At 54.6% G+C, this 17,051-nt stretch overlaps 1 protein-coding gene across 2 annotated transcripts in view; it reads left to right on the top strand.

The window, feature by feature from the left end:
* ASIC2 (acid sensing ion channel subunit 2) overlaps nt 1–12,231 on the top strand; it is a 1,026,308-nt gene extending 1,014,077 nt beyond the window's left edge. For both annotated transcript variants that reach the window (XM_060133625.1, XM_060133624.1), the window contains exons 5-10: nt 1,272–1,328; nt 2,574–2,727; nt 4,820–4,911; nt 8,457–8,536; nt 10,181–10,249; nt 12,130–12,231. In XM_060133625.1, the coding sequence (XP_059989608.1) occupies nt 1,272–1,328; nt 2,574–2,727; nt 4,820–4,911; nt 8,457–8,536; nt 10,181–10,249; nt 12,130–12,231 (554 nt within the window). The remainder of the gene's footprint in view (nt 1–1,271; nt 1,329–2,573; nt 2,728–4,819; nt 4,912–8,456; nt 8,537–10,180; nt 10,250–12,129) is intronic.
* Nucleotides 12,232–17,051: the final 4,820 nt, after the last annotated feature.

The following is a 17,051-nucleotide window of genomic DNA, read 5'->3' as shown; positions in this document are numbered from 1 at the left end:
GAACTAAGATCCCGCAAGCTCCTCAGTGCGGCCAAAAAGAAAGCTTTGTCAATTGCAAACGTCAGTGGTGATTGTGTTAACACATGGGGAGAGGGAATCGAGAGTACTGTTGACTGAAGACCTGCTATGTGCTGGGACCTTTGCTGTTATATTTCATGGCTACAATTTCATGGTTATATCATACTTTGTTTATTTAGCTAAATCCTGATGTCAGACATTTCATTCATTACCAATTGTTTTCTCTTATAACCAATGCTGAAATGAACATCCTTAGAGCTAAATTCTAACTTAGTGCATTATGATCAGTAATTGCTCTAGCAATCTAAATTTAGAATTATCGACCTTTAAAATTGCCTCTGAGCTTCCTAGAAGACAGAGCAAAAAGGGAAACATATTAGTTAAATTTTTATTATTAGAAAGGAGGAAGCATATCAGTTCTTCAGCTCTTGAAAAGAATTGGTGTTTAGGGAGAAGGTAAGGAAAAGATATCGTGGTGGGCTTTAACTTTAGCACTTGGTAAAAGAAAAAAAAAAAAAGCTTCTGGATTTCTACAGAGACCAGAGAGAACTGAGCACTGGTAAATGCTACCTGCCTGATGCTCAGACTGGATCACCAGCCAGTGAGGTTTCCCCATGGAACCTGAGCCCAAAGCAAGCAGGAGAGATTTTAATCATCTCCGCCCCCCACCCCCACATGACACTGTTACTGGTATCTCAATCATAATGTGGAATTAAGGGCACAGCAAAGAGGAGACTTACAAAGCAGCCGTCACTCCCCTACAGCAGTGTGGTGTGGTGGAAAGAGCCCTGGCCTCGGGATCAGACAGACCTGGGTTCAAAGCCCACCTCCATCACCGCTAGCTCTGATGTCCTGGGAAAACAGGATTCTTACGCCTCAATTCTCTCATGGGTGAAACAGAAACAGTATTTCCTATTTCCGAAGGTACCCGTGTGGGTTAAAGGGGACAATGCATGCCCAGGACTTAGTAGCTGCTTACCACTGCTTCCCCACTTGAACTGTCAGCGCTTTCCTATCACATATGTAAGCCAGATTGTGCAACCTGGGAGAAGTTAGCTAGACCGGTCTTGTTATCACAGAGCAGATCAGAACCCAGTCTTCTGCTCCCCCACTACCCCCAGGGCTTCTGACCATCCGCTGGTGAACTGCTGCCCCTCCTAGGTACCAAGGTAGCTGGATGCAATTCCTTCCTCCAGCCCAAGGAGGGGAGGGGTTGCTGCCTGAGTACCTCTCCCTGTCTTTCTTCTTTGCAGGGGATGCCCCTTTCTGTACCCCTGAGCAACACAAGGAGTGTGCCGAGCCTGCCCTAGGTCAGTACCAGGGGCCAGGTGGAATGATGGTGGAGGGGCTGCGATCAAGACCTTGGAGAACTTCCGGGTGCAGAAGAGAGATGGGGGGAAGGGGAGTGGGGAAGGGTGAGGGGAAAGAGGCTGGAAAGGGTGGTGTCCCTGCAGAGACGGGAGAGGGAGAGGGAGAGGGAGAGGAGGAAGGAGAGAGGGGTGGGGGAGGGAACTGATGCAAGTGGATGAGGGCTGGAAACCAGACTAGGGAAAGAAAGGAGGTAGAGAGGTGGGGGTAGGGAAGGAGTGGGTTTTGGGGGAGCAGAGAGCACTGCGGAATGCAGGGGAGCGGGCAGAGAGGATCGACAGTGAGCATCCGGGTGGGCCCCTCCGTATCTCCCCGCACACGCTCTCGCGGTTATTCCAAAGCTGTCCTGTCTTTGCGTGCTCCGTTGAGCCAGGCGCGTTCCCCCTGCTCCTCTGCCTTCTGTTGGGTGTTTGCTGGTCCACACCCACCCCCCGACCCTGGAAAATTTCCAGTGAGGGAGATCACACAAACAAGCTGCAACCCCCAAGCTAGACCCACTCCACGTGCCCACCTCTTCCGGACCCGGGAAATGATCTATAACCAAGACAAGCAGAGAGTATCTAAATCATCCGGACTCAAGTTCGTTCAGCAGCTGCACTTGCTGGATCTAAGTGCAGCAGCTCGGGGCTCACACGTCCAGACGCCTCCAGGAGGGCTGGCGGGAAGGGGAAGGAGTGACTTCCAATGGCTGCAAAGCCTCAGTTCTGCGTCCTAAACCAGCGAGCAGAGCAGGTGGGCGTTGGCTACCCAGAGGGAGTACCGCGGAGCCCAGAGTTTCAGATAAAATGGTCTCCCACACTCGCCTTTGGAGAACAGCCCCCTTTGTAGATGAGGACTGAGGCTAGGAGCAGAGAAGAAGGCCCTGGGGAGGTGAGGGGTCCGGGACTCCCTCGGAGCCCATTCTCCAAAAGTGGAGGCTTTTCAAAGATTTACAAAGGGTGACATAACAGTGAAGGAAACAGAAGAAAAACAGGACCAAGAGTAACAGAGAAAGAGTGGGCACATTCTATGAGAGCTCACACCCTCATCAACTGGTAGCAAAAGCCCGGCCCCCCTTCTCTCCACAGCCCCCCACCCCTCATTTACCCGGTGGTACCTCCTCCCAGCTCACTCCTCTGCTGCGGGAACCTGGCTACTCTGGGCCAGGAGGTCCACCTGCCTAAGCCCTTCCTCCCTCTCCCCTCCAGGTCTGCTGGCGGAAAAGGACAGTAATTACTGTCTCTGCAGGACACCCTGCAACCTGACCCGCTACAACAAAGAGCTCTCCATGGTGAAGATTCCCAGCAAGACGTCAGCCAAGTACCTCGAGAAGAAATTTAACAAATCAGAAAAATATATCTCGTACGTTAAGTGGACGTGGTGGATGGCGGTGGGGGAGGATGGACTAGGAAAAACTGGGGGGCAGTCGAGGGCAAGGTAAGCGATTACTTTTGTTTGGCAGACATTAACTGAGCACCTGCTGTTTGCCACGTTCTGTGCTCAGACTCAGAATACGAAGACAAAGCGGATTAAGGTGCACCCCCAGGCTTTAAGGAGCTTAGAGTCTGGTGGAGAGACAAGTACAAAGCTGAAAGCTGTATAGGCTGATGCAGGTAATAAGAGAAGTGGCTGGCCGCACCTTGCGTAGGGACGCTGTCAAGGAAAGCTTCAGAGGTGTTTTTCTTTTTGCATTTTTTTTTGGTTAGTTATCCATTTTATACATATTAGGGTATATATGTCAATGCAGAGACGTTTTTACAGGATGTAGAGGAGTTTTCCAGGCAGGTTTTGCACATTCTGTTCCCTCTGCCTGGAATGCTTTTCCTCTCACTCTTCACCTAGCTGGTTCCTCATTGTACAGGTCTCCATTTAAACGTCATCTCTTTGGACGACTAAATTAGTCCCCTCCTGTCATTTTTCTCTCCAAGCTCTCTGGTGTTTTCCTTTATAACACACACCACCCTGTGTAATTCTATATTCACGTGTGTGTTTCCTGAAATTAACTTGCCCACTTCAGGAAAGTGAAGCTCCTTGAGAGCAGGAACTTTTCTTGTTTTGTTCTCTGCTGTGGAGTGTCTGGCACAGAGATGATGCTCAAATATATATATATCTTTTAACAGAATAAGTGAAAGAAAGACACAGGAGCAGAGGGTGTCCCAGGCAGAGCCTCAGCAGGGAAAAATCAGTGAAGGGCAGACAAGATTAGGGGAAGGGGAGGCTGGGGGAGGTGACTGTGTCCAAGGTAGAAGATCCTGCAGGCTGAGCTGGGCGGGGGTGGGACGCAGAGAGTGGACTTATTCTAAGAGGACAGGCAGCCACAGAAGAACTTCCACCAGGCGAGTGACAGGCTCACATTTGCCGTTTAGGTAGAACCTTCTGGAAATGTTCTTTATCTGTGATGTCCTACATGATGGCCACTGGCCACATGTGGCTACTGAGCATTTTAAATGTAGCCTGAGTGATGGAGGAACTGGATGCTAATTTTATGTCACGTGGATTAGTTTAGCGGTTTTAGGAAGACCCTTCAGGCGGCAGGTAGAGGTCGGACCGGAAGCCAGGTGGGCGGAAGGGAGCCAGGTGGGAAGCAGTTGCCATAAACCAGGCAAGAGAGGGTGACCCTGTGAATGGCACCTGGGCGAGCCCCGCGTGGAGAGGGCTCCTCGCCCCCAGCCTCTCCCTCCTGCCCACACCGTCACCAGACCTCATCCTGGGACGGCTTTTGCTCCGTCCCAGGGTTAAGGACAAGGGACGCTGAGGGCATTGTGAGCCACGTCGTGGAAGGAGGCAGGGAATTTTGTAGGAGGTACCAGGCACCGCTGTCGCAGACATTGTGCCGGCCGTAATGACTTCTCCTGCCTAGATATGTCTCATGCACACATCTGCCCAAAAGAGCAAAAGGGAACCGGGGTGCTTCCATCAGAAACCCTGCAACCAGGTGTGGGTTTTCTCCCTAAAAACCCTCCCTGGTCCCTGCAGCTGACTTGGCCATCCGGGGTAGGGACCCCACTAGGAGAAGCTTGCTATCAATCCCAGTAAGAGCTGGGGGCCTCTCCAGAGTGGGCAGGGGAGGTCAGCGGGGGGCAGGCGAGCAAGCCTTGTCAAGAGAGTGCTGAGCTCACCTGCACGTAAGGGCCCAGGCAGACCCTCTGGGAGCACGGAGACCTGGAGGCCGGGCAGGATTCCTGGAAAGGGTGCAGAGAGACAGGGGCGTTAGCAATGAGGGGCCAAGGCGACAGATGATATACGCCTCCAGGGCCGTGAAGGGCACTGAGCCGGGAGTCAGGATGTCAGGTTCAAGTCCCAGCTGTGCCACTAACCAGCTCTAACTTTGGGCCAGTTGTTTCACTTGCCTGGGCCTCAGTTTCCCCATCTGTCTGTGGGAAAATTGTATTAGATGATCCCCATGGATCCTGAGGGTTCTCACCACGTATGACCCTGGACATTTCCTCCGCAGAGAGAACATCCTCGTTCTGGATATATTTTTTGAGGCTCTCAATTATGAGACCATTGAACAGAAGAAGGCGTACGAAGTTGCTGCCTTACTTGGTAGGTCAGAGTGTCTGTTGCACAAATGTCCACGTCTCATGGGGATGGGCTGGTGCGCGGGTTACTCCCTCTTCCCTTTGCACTGTTCCTGCCCCAGAATGGGAAGAACTCCACGTGCTGGAGGTGTTAGGCCCAGTTCATGTCCCAGTCTAGGCCTCAGTTACCCCATCAACACATTGAAGTAGGTGAGCTAGACGCTGTCTTGGGGCCTTTCCAGCGCCATCCTCTTGGGATTCTATGGTCTTCTGCCCCCAGGTTGGAGTCAGAGCCCTGGGGCCATGGCAGGAAGAAAGAGCTGTCAAGTGGAGGGAGGGCTGAGCTGTGGGTGGTCCCAGGCAGTGGGCCCAGGGAGGGTCCCCCATGGAGCCCCCACTGGAAAGCAATTTTGCTGCATTGAGAAGGCCCGGTGCCCCGTGGACTGAGAGCCCTTTGTCAAACACAACAGAAGGGCCATGCATCCCCAGAAATCTACAAACCTGACTGCCACCCCACCCTGGGGCCAGCTCCCCTGGCCCCAAGGGCACAGGATGGATGCAGGAAGTTAATTTCAACACAGTCCCAGCCCAGCGTAAAACTCACAAGACCCCTGCGGGTGCACAGTTAAAAAAACCTGCTCTGGGGCTTCCCTGGTGGCGCAGTGGTTGAGAGTCCGCCTGCCGATGCAGGGGACGCGGGTTCTTGCCCCGGTCCGGGAAGATCCCACATGCTGCAGAGCAGCTGGGCCCGTGAGCCATGGCCGCTGAGCCTGCGCGTCCGGAGCTTGTGCTCCGCAACGGGAGAGGCCAAAACAGTGAGAGGCCCGTGTACTGCCAAAAAAAAAAAAAAAAAAAAACCTGCTCTGGACTCGTCCCCCAACTCCCACTCACTCTCAAGAAAGGATCTGGTGTCTGTGGCTTCGAGGAAAAATAGCTCTTGTCTCTGTGAACTGAATCAGGTGAGAATAGAATCCTGGGTGAGGGCGGGGAGGCATACACCTTCTACCTGGAAGTACAAGGGGAGAGCAAGCCACGGGCCGCTGCACACCAACTGGGAGAAAGTGGGCAGGTGGCTTCACTGAACCTCAGGTTTCTCATCTGTAAAATGGGTCTAGTAAAACTCATTTTGTGAGTTTTCCGTGATGGTTAAATGTGGAAAAGCCCCAGCCCACAGGAGGTCCATAAATAGAGGTTTCTGGCATGTGGACAGACACCATGCCAGGGACCCAGGGCCTACCCTGCGGCACCGTCTGAGCGTGTCTGTTCCTCTCCCAGGAGGCTGGGGAACTGGGCCACAGTTGGGTGCCCGCTGGGCTAAGGTGGTCATCACCTGGGCCTTGGAGATTGTTGTGGCCAAAGGGCCTGTGGCCAAAGGGCCTCATGCCCTGAGCTGGTGGTAGAGCCCTGCTCCTGCCACCTTTATTTCCTAAAGAAGACCGAGGACATACCTCCTCCACTTCCGTCCCCCCCCCACATAGGCTCACAGTCACACTCAGACACACACATACACACACACACACACACACACACACACACACACACACACACACACACACAGTGACGAGGGCCTGAGCCCCGAATCTGTTAGGAGAGGTAGCTGGTCCCTGCAGCAGATATGAGAGAGCATTTTCCCAGCATCTTGTTCCCACCCAAAGTAGCCCGCCGTGAAAGTCCTGCTGCCATCTGTACCTCCCGTGAGGACAGCAAGTGCTACTTGCAAACCGTGAGCCACGGCACCCAATCGGGCCCGTCCCTCCCCTCCCCCCGCCGCGCACAGCGCACCCCTCCCACGGTGAACACACCCTCACAGACCCACATGCAAGCCACGCGGCTGCAGAGACACGTACGTGCACACAAGTTGCGTGCTTACACACTCACGTGCTCACACCTGTACATGCTCACTCAGACACACTGTGCCCACTCCCACAAAGCCACGTTTGGACGCACTCGTGTAGCTACCCTAGACGTGGCTTGCTGCCTGTGTAAAGCTGTCGGTGGTCAGATGTATCGCCTGTGTCTATCCCATACGCATTCGCGCACGGCGCACCCAGGCCCATACCCCACGCTCTGCCACACCACTCGCACAGGCACAGACACACCCCACTCCTGACGTGCACATGCACCGTGCACACTCCCCGATAAGCCTCTACTGAGGATATTAGAGGGGGCGGAGGGGCAGGAGAGGAGTGAAGGGGAGCCACGCTGAGCCCCAAACCAGGTCCCCCCAGGAAGGGCCGCCTCCCCATCGTCACAGCTTGCTCGCCTGGGGATGTGTTGGTTGGGCTTCTCAGCCATAATCAGGGGAGGAGTGGGCAGAGGGACTCATCCAAAAGTTCTCAGACCAAGAGGTCAGCCTGGACTCTCCAGGAGGACAGTACATTCACCCCCAACAGCACCTGCTCTCCCCAGCCCAGCCCAGCAGCTGCCAGTCTTAGAGGTCACAGCTGGAAAGGACTTCACAGTTCATCTCCTCCGACCACCACCCCCGCCCCGACCACCTCCACCACCAAATGTGCCCGGAAGGCAAAGCTCCTGAGAAGGTCAGGGCTCATCAAAGCTGCACAGCGAGCTGGTGGCCCCCCTCCAAACTCACAAGCTCAGAGCCCCCTGCTCTACCACACTGCCTCCAGAACGAAGCGCTTGGGGCTTTGCGGGGGGATCAGAACCCCCTTGAGAATCAGATAATAACTCCTGAAATACAGACTCTCCCTCTGCAAACGCCCAGGTGCACACACAGTGGATCGCATTCAATTCAGGGGGTCTCCAGCCACTGGAAGCTCCCACAGGAGAGCCGTTCTCAAACTCTGGCGGGCCAGAGAGCCACCCAGGCACTTTAAACTCCTGACCTCCAGACCCCAAGCCCAGAGGTTCTGATTGTGTAGGCCTCAGGTAGGTGCAGGCATCTGCACTGATTACAAGGATCCCGAGAGTCTGATGCAGGGGTATCCGAAGACCAGTCTAGAAAGACTTTGGTCGGTGGGGCCCAACATCCAGGGCAAGGACCTCTACTCTAGAAAGAGACCAAACTGAACGTGTACCTTTAGGTGGGGAGACAGGGAGGTGCTTCCTACGGCCTTATCCCAAGGGTGAGAAGGGCCCCAAGGCGGCCCCAAAGCCCATGTCATGACTGGGGGGTGTCTCTTGTGTTACTGCTCCCGAGACCCCCACTCAGGGCACCTGACACACGTCTCAAGCTAGACTGTGTCCTCGCCCAGGCCAGGGACCGCACGCACCTCGTCTGTTCCCAGCCCAGAGCCAACTGAGCCCCACCAGTGTGGTTCTGAACGGAAATGAACAAGCCTGTCAGCCCACGAGGTCTATTCCAGGCCCCCCCAAAAGCATCCAGGTTAGTTCCCGTCCCCATGGGTGCTGAAAACCAAACCCCCCAGCTCTCAGAGCTGTGCAGTGAGGGAGGGACGCGTCGAGGGCCTGGCCTCCCAGCTACACGCCCCGGCCCCCCGGGAAGGGGAACCCGTTCAGAAGGCCTGGTTTCCGAGTTCTCAGTCCGTTCAGCCCTTCCGGAAGTGCTGTCAGGAAAGCCAAGTCTTTGTCTTCTCTCTCTCTCTCCAGGTGATATTGGTGGTCAGATGGGATTGTTTATTGGTGCTAGTATCCTTACAATACTAGAGCTCTTTGATTATATTTATGAGGTAAGATTTGGGATCGCTCGTGGGGGGATGGCCTGGCGCCCTCATCCTGCCCTGACGTCCAGAACCGAGCGTGGATGGGGGGAGAGCACGGCCTGTCTTCCCCCAGGGCCGCCTCCCCCTCCCTGTCCATGGATATCGTCTATCACCACCTCCTAGGCACGGGGGGAGGGATGGATGTAAGAGAGACAGAAGCCACAGGCCTCTCCTCAGGGCTGTCTACACTCACAGGGAGGGAGCAGAAGGGATGAGAAGAGGATGAAACTGTGCTGAGGCCAGCCTGAGCCCCTCCCGCTGCTAGGGGGCTTCAGACATGGGTGTGTCTGCACCCTCACACTCACCACACACCACACTCACACACCACATATGCACACACATACACCACACGCACTCCACAGACGCCACTCACACACGTGCCACACACACACATCACGCACAGTTATACCACACTCACATACGACATATGCACACACATATATCACACACACTTATACCACACTCACGTACTACTCACAAATACACATGTACACCACGTGCACACCACATGCACACACACACACCACTCACGCATCACACACACTTATACCACACTCACACGCAACATCTGCACACACATACACCACACACTCCACACACATATATCACACACAGTTATACCGTGCTCACACACACTGCTCACAAATACACACATACGCCACACGCACACCTCACGCACACACACACACCCCTGCCCTCCTGGTGGCCCATCACCCGAGCAGCGCCTTCTGTGGTCCAGGCAGGTTTCAGGAAGGATCACTCCTGCAGTGCTCATCAGTCCTGAGCAGGGAGAGCAAGGGCACCCCTGCGCTCCTGGCCACCAACAGTCCGGGAGCTGTCACCGTCAGGAGGCAGCTGGACAAAGCCTCTGAAAGCTTCTCACACGACAGACAGTGGCTTCAGTCACTGAGCACTCCGGGGGCACGTCAGCCTTGCTACTGCCTCCCTCCCCCCAGCCCCGGGATGGCTCCAGGGACTCCAGAATCCCTCAGGGAAGTCCAGGCCCGTCCCCAGGACGCCTGAGTCTCAGCCTAGCGAACGGGTCTGCAGAGCAGTGGCCTGCATCCCAGAGGGGGCTGGCGACGGCCAAAGGCCGCTGGGAGTCACTGCGGGGAGCCGGCGGGCAGCGGCGACCAGGGGCCTCTAGAGTGTCACGTCCTGCCTCTCAGCACGGTGACCTTGTTCCCAAATGGGTCCCATGGCCAGATTTCATTCTGCCTTGTTTACTCATTTTTGTGAAAAGATATACAAAATCACAGAAATGGAATCGCACCAGGGAACATATTTAGTAATTACCCTTTCTTGCTAGGAATCAAATGTTAAGAACTCAAGTGTATCCCGTGAACTGTGAACTTGTGAACTGTGGAGTTGTCAGGCCTCGGAAGTGATGAGTAATTCTGTCCCCCCAGGACAGACAAGGAACCAGCCATACTGGGAGACCAGGCCCTCCCGTGACCCCCTCCAAGCTCTAGCACCTGCTCCAAAATCCCATCTCAGCCCAGAGACTGGGGAGGGGCCCCAGCCCAGCCACGTGGAGGGAGGTCTCTCTCTCTTTCTCTACCTTGGCGCCGTTCTTCTGGCCTGACCACCCCCTTCCTGCCTTTCTTGCAGCTGATCAAAGACAAGCTATTAGACCTGCTTGGCAAAGAAGAGGAGGAAAGGAGCCACGATGAGAACGTGGTGAGGGCAGCCCGGGGTTTGCAGGTTGCTTAGTTCCTCTAGCACATACAGGCCATGTTAACCCAGATGCGGGGGCCGGGTGGGGCCGGAGGGCGGGCCGTGCTTCGTTGCACGCCTTTCCGTGGCTTGTGACACTCTGCAGCTCCCAAATCCAAGGACACTCCAACTGAGCCTTGAGCCTCTCTCTGAGACTCACCCCAGAGCCCAGTAGTAAGCCGTGGATGCAGCCGAGACCAGGAGATGCTTCTGCCTGGACCAATCCAGCTTCTCCCAGGCCAGAGGCCACGCCCCTCTTCTCATGCCTTGGGAGAACCGGAGAGGCTCTGCGTAGGTCCACTCCCTTATTCTGCGGGGCGGCAGAATACAAGCAGGGATGTCCCTGGCATTCTGCCCCGTTTCGAAGGGGACGTAGGGTGTGCGGCCCTGTGAATTTGGTAGTGGCAGTAATACCCATTAGAACTGCTAAGCATTGTACATGCCTGGGACATGTCAGGCACTGTGCTAGGTGCCCTTAAGGCACTCATCATTTCAACCCGACAGTCACCCTAGAGGAAGGTCTGTGCATGAGGCCGTTGCAGCTCAGACCAAGGTTACACTGCAGGTGAGTGTCAGAGCTGGGCACAAAGCCTCCCTAACCACCACTGTCCTCCCCTGCCTCTCATTCCTCGAGCCAGAGAGGGGCAGCACCTCTTCTGCTGCTAATTCTTCTTCCCTACCTCAGTCTGCTCCTGGACCCCGGTCTCCACTGAAGGTTGCAGGTATTGCTGGCTTTCTCCAAGTCAGCACCCCGGCCCCAAGAGACCACCCCATTCAATGGGCACTTGCCCCCTTAAAATCATAACATGCCAAATGGACCCCAGCCCCCTCCTCCCGTTTGGGCTCCCACTTCTGTTCCAGACACTATTTCTCTACCCATCTCCCAGGCTAAAAATCTCACTTTGATTCTCTCGGGTTTGAACAGAAGACAGCTTCTGTTGAGGAGCGAGCAGTGTGGAAGGAGGCCAGGCTCTGGACTCAGCTACCTGCCTGGATCCCAGGTCCCCGCTTCCCAGCCTTGTGTGCCTGGGGCTCGTTACTTCCCTTTCTGATCATCTGCTAAATCACTGGGGCTTCAGGGAGTGCCGTTCAGATTAAGTGAGGCCAGGCCTGTAAAGCCGTGAGCTTTGCCTAGTTTATAATGAGCGCCGAGCGAGTAGAGGCTCCCTCCCCTCCCCGAGCCGCATTCTTGGCACCGAATTCTGCTCCCATCCCTCCCAGCCTCCAGCCCTCCGCAGCCAGGGAATCACCTGGAAAACTCAAAGCTGTCTCAGCCCCACCCTGCTCAGGGACCCAAGACCACTCTTCCCTGGGGCCAGCCTAACCTAAAGGTCCTTCAGGCAGCTGTGGTCAGGGGTCAGGGTTCTGGCTGGGGGCCTCCACTGCTTGGCCTCAGCGATTGGCACCCCCTGCCCCAGGCTTGGCCACAGACCACCCCTCCTCCAGCCCAGGCTGACCCAACAGAGACCCCAAGGGCGAGGGTAGGATGGGCCATCCAAGCTCCAAAGCTACGCACCACTCAGATGTCGCTTCAGGTGACACATCAGGGGACCGCTAGAGGGAAGGTCAAACCAGTCGCTAAGCCCCATACCCTCTCTGCGGGTGCGAGGGTGGGGGTGTGCCTAGGTGGAGAATGGAGAGGATTCTAAAGGCAATGAGGCCCCTTCAGCCTCATGGTCCAAGATGGCAAGCCAGCGCGTGAGATGTCTGGGGCAGAGCAGCTGTGCCCCGGGAGAGCCCACAGTGGGCAGCGTGGTTCCCGGGGCCTGGGCTGGGCTGCCCGGGGGCATCGTGATGAACTTTTGCTGAATGAGCATCAACGCCCACTTTCCGCTTCCCACCAGAGCACTTGCGACCCGATGCCAAACCACTCCGAAAACATCAGCCACAGTGTGAACGTGCCCCTGCAGACAGCCCTGGGGACCTTGGAGGAGATTGCTTGCTGACAGCCCTCCGACTGCCCGGCACCCCCCCAGACAGACCTGGAGGCCCAGGACCAGAACAGGGGACGGCAGGCTCAGGTGGGATGACCCCTGCCGACCGACGGAAAGAAGCAAGAGCCCCCTATGCACACATAGCAAACTCTCTGTCAAAACCTCGCTCCAGCCTCGTCTGGCACGACGCGTCCTCAGGCCCTGCTGCCGCGCATCCATCCCTCTTAGGAGAAGTGAGTCACGCTCTGGAACTGTCCGAGAACCGACCTGCCATCACATCTCACTGCCAGATGTAAAAAGCAACTGCATGCTCTGAGTCCTCACGGCACCGCCTCCACGTCTGTCTCCGTACTTGACCCTCCTCCGTGCGGTTTCCAGCAGTCCCTCTGCAGCTGTGCAGGGGGACCAGGTTCCAGCCCTGAAGGCACGACGAGGCCACGCTGGAATCACACCTGCGCGATCAAGAGGGAAGCCGCAGAACTCGACGGCGTCCGGTCCTTGTGTAGTTTGTGAAGGTTCTTAACCTGCCCACAAAGCCCTCCCCCACCTCCCCAAGCCGGCCCACAGGGTGATCAGGGCCACCCCCTCCCCTCCACAGCGGCCCCGGGGACTCATCCACGGTGCCCACGTCATTCTGCTCTCCCTGTGACACGGCTTGTACAGTCTGATTCTGTTTCTTTGGGGGTCTTTCTTGTTTGTTTGTCTGTCTGTCGGAGATCTGTTTCATTTCGTTTTCTGAATTTGGGTTTTGATGTTCTGAGGTTTGGTTTGGTTTTTCCATTTTCTCTTGGCATTTATTTATTTGTGCTTCCAATCACAGTCATATTAAAAGCTGGTCTTGTGGAAATGGCTGAGTCGTCTCTGCCCTTCCCCCGCACTCTTTCTCCCCAAGACTTTAGGAAAGAGCCAGATCTGCCAGGTCAAAAACCACAGGACGAATAGGTAGATAGATGGATAGATAGATAGATAGGTGATAGATAGATAGATAGGTGATAGATAGATAGATAATTAGATGACATAGTTTATGCATTACTTACCTTTACAAAACACGTACGCTCTGTATTCTATTCTATTCTATCCCACATCTTTTTTTTTTTTTTTTTTTTTTTTTTTGTGGTACGCGGGCCTCTCACTGTTGTGGCCTCTCCCGTTGCTGAGCACAGGCTCCGGACGCTCAGGCCCAGTGGTCATGGCTCACGGGCCCAGCCGCTCCACGGCATGTGGGATCCTCCCAGACCGGGGCACAAACCCGAGTCCCCTGCATCGGCAGGCGGACTCTCCACCACTGCGCCACCAGGGAAGCCCCCCACATCTTTAAACACTATTGATCACAACATTGTAAATGGCTTCCCCACCCCACGAATGGGTCACAGCCCAAGGTCTGAACGACACTGCGCTGGACCACAGGCACGTGGCATGCAGACAGGGAGGCAGAGCACGCCGCACAGACCTGCAAACCTTAGAGGAGGCCTTCACATCCCTCTGCTCTTCCGTCCTCTGTCCTGGCTTCTCCTGACCCAGCCAGTGAATTCAGGCTGGACACCTGCCCAAGCATGGCCCCCTCGCACACTCCTGCCTTTCCCAACCCTCTCTGCAGCCCACCTCCTCACCCCCATCAGACTGACCTACCTCTGCCTCGCTCCCCACGACTCCTGAGAGCACGTCCATGTGAGAGAGGAGGGGGGGGTGCCCTCTGCTGGGGGTGGGGCATGCCCTTTCAAGCCCCCCCTAATTCCGCAGGACCAGTTCCTGTGGTCTAACCTTTATACTTCCCCTTACTTCCCCCCACCACTCCCAACTCAAAGTCATCCCCAGAGCCACAAGAAAGACCTAATACGGTTTGTACCTCCCTCCTCATGCACAAGTGCACGGAAAGCACTGGCTAGACCAGGCAGTCTGATCCCTGCTTCGCTATCCAATCTCTCTCTCTCTCTCTCTCTCTCTCAACACAAGGAACTCATGGATGAGATCATGCACCTCTCTGGGCTCAGTTCCCTCCATCTGAGTATGAAGATAATACCTTACCTGTGTCTTCACAGATGATCCCCAGAGGCCCCTTCAGACTCGAGGTGCTATGACAGTACTACTCCCCCTGCCAGTGGGACAAGTCACGCCAGCCACACACACCAAGCCGGGGCCGGGAGCTTGCAGTCACCAGGCTCCAAGAGGCAGCTGGGACAGAGCAGCCCTCTGATGTCTCCTCCCAAGCACCCTCTCAGCTAGGGCTGCCCAGGGCTGTTAGCAAAGCTGGGTTTTAATTTTTAGAAACAGGGTGCACAGCTTCTGGAAGTGTCCTTGTTTACGTGTTCTATCTCTGCTGCTACAAAATGACAAACTTAGTGGCTTAAAACAACACAGATGTATTATCTCACAGTTCAGGAGGCCAAGAATCAGACATGGGTCTCACTGGTTTAAAATCTAGGTGTCAGCAGGGCTGCCTTCCTTTCTGGAGCCTCTAGAGGAGAAACCATTTCCTCACCTTTTCCATCTTCTACAGGCTACCCACGTTCCTTGGCTTGTGGCCTCTTCCTCTTTCAAAGACAGGAATGATGGGTTGAGTCCTTACTTCACAAAGACAATGACCTTCTCCTGTAGTCACACCTCCCTCTAACTCAGATCCTCTCCTGCTGGCCTCTTCCATTTTTAAAGGACTCAATTAGATTCATTAGATTAGATTAGATTAGGCTAGATTAGATTAGGCGCAGCCAGTAATCCAGGATAACCCTCCTATTTCAAGGTTGTCAACTAATCACATCTTCAAAGTCTCTTTTGCCATGTAAAGCAACATATTCACAGGTTCCAGGCCTTGGGACATGGACCTCTTTGGGGGCCATTATTCTGCCTACCAAGAGCCCTTTGGACCACGTAACCTACTTACCCTCATTTTCCAAATGAGCAGACCCAAACAGGGAGGGCAGAGACTTGCCTAGCGTCACACAGTGAGTTAGCAGCGGTGCCCAATCTACACTCCCAAGCTCCCAGGCTCACAGTTCCATCTGTAGGCCCACTTCAAGCAAGAAGGGCTGAGTGGGATCATTTTTCCAAACTTTGCCAGGGCATGGAAGTCTTTCTCCTGAGAGAAGTTCACTCCTCATTACGTCAGGCTGGAAAGTGGCCTTCTGGTGCCTAGACTACAGGATGTAGAACAGAAAATGTCTTCAGACTGCTCGCATCAGGGATAGAGTCCAAATTAAACATCTATTCAGTGAGTTGGGAGTCTGTTGGATGCTTCTGCCTCGTTCCAGTTTAATAGTTTCATACATTTTTTGAAATCTGTAACTTAAATTGCTATTTGAACTGCTTCATTAGATTCCTGGCTTCCTTTGAAACAAACAAACAAACAGACAAAAACTTCAGATCAATTTGGGGTGGAGTGAAGACTGTCCTCACAGGTTTGGATTGCTTCAGGCTTCTGTACGTGGCCCTTCCGATTTGGGGATTCTGGCTTTGCTCATCTGGGAGCAGGTCTACAAACTGAACCTGTTTAAAGAAAACAAGAAAGGAAATTCGAGAGAATAAATCAATACCCAGCTACTGATTATAATTAACCGGTTGTTGAGCACAGACATAGTTGGAAGCCTAAGTTCTTGGGAGTGGTGGTATTTTTTAGTATCAGTATTTCAAACAAGTAGCCTTGTGTGCAATCATTCCTTTAATGGAGAAATGATTTCTTTACTGGAGAGGTTTGGCAGACAGAGAAGACCTGGGAATTGTCACATTTTCAAGAGTCACCCAAATGATGACATGATGGCCGCGAGTTTGGACCGATCACAAGCCCAGCAAAGCACAAGGATGAATCATCAGTGACCTCAAAGCGTCACGTCAACCAATCAATTGATCAATCAACCAAATAACGGCACATGATCTCAGAATGGGTGGTCTGCTGCAGTTAGGCGCAAGGAATAAGCATTTCTGTGAGGAGCCTTGCCAGGGACTGAGCCAGCTGCTGCTTAAATGCTGTTTTTTCCTGTTGTTTTGGGCGGAGAGAGGTCAGGGTTATTTTCCTCTCTCCAGCTGGGAGCTATTTTCGTAACAGTCTCAACCAGGAGCACACCTAGTGACCAAGGGTCCACAGAGGGTCTCTGGCTAGGTTCGTGGTGAGCTGGGAGGGAGGAAGGTAGGGCAGGCCCCGCCCACAGGTGTGATCTTCGTGGTAACGGTTCCCTCAGGTGAAGCTCAGCTCAGCCAGCCTGAGCCTGAGACGCAAGGAAGAACCTGGGACCTCCTCCTCCACAAGCTCAGAGATTTCAATTCGATTCTGAGACCTAAACTCGGAGCAGAGGCAAGAGGCCTCCAGAAAGCGCCTCCAGAAAGCTCCCCCGTGGGCTTCCCTGGTGGCGCGGTGGTTGGGAGTCCGCCTGCCGACGCAGGGGACGCGGGTTCGTGCCCCGGTCTGGGAGGATCCCACGTGCCGCGGAGCGGCTGGGCCCGTGAGCCATGGCCACTGAGCCTGCGCGTCCGGAGCCTGTGCTCCGCAACGGGAGGGGCCACAGCGGTGAGAGGCCCGCGTACCGAGAAAAAAAAAAAAAACAGAAAGCTCCCCCGTTACAGAGAAGCAAAGAATTTACTTCTCGGGGGGTGTGGGCTGCCAGACCTGGTCCACCCACAGCCAGGGCAGACCCCGCGCTGCATAGAACGAGCTTCTTGGCATAGCTGGGAGGGGAGCAGGGCAATGCGGGAAGGGGAAACACGTGAAGAACACGGGTTCTCCATTTATTGATGGTCTATTGTGCACCGGGCACTTGCCCTCAAGGAATTTTTCATCTGAGCAGGGGACACTGACAAGTAAACAGATGACCCTGAGAGACGGATCTGAATTTTGCAGCGGAAGG

The sequence above is a fragment of the Lagenorhynchus albirostris genome, chromosome 20 (assembly GCF_949774975.1).
Source record: "Lagenorhynchus albirostris chromosome 20, mLagAlb1.1, whole genome shotgun sequence".
Lineage (NCBI taxonomy): Eukaryota > Metazoa > Chordata > Mammalia > Artiodactyla > Delphinidae > Lagenorhynchus > Lagenorhynchus albirostris.
This window is presented reverse-complemented; position numbering and strand designations above follow the sequence as displayed.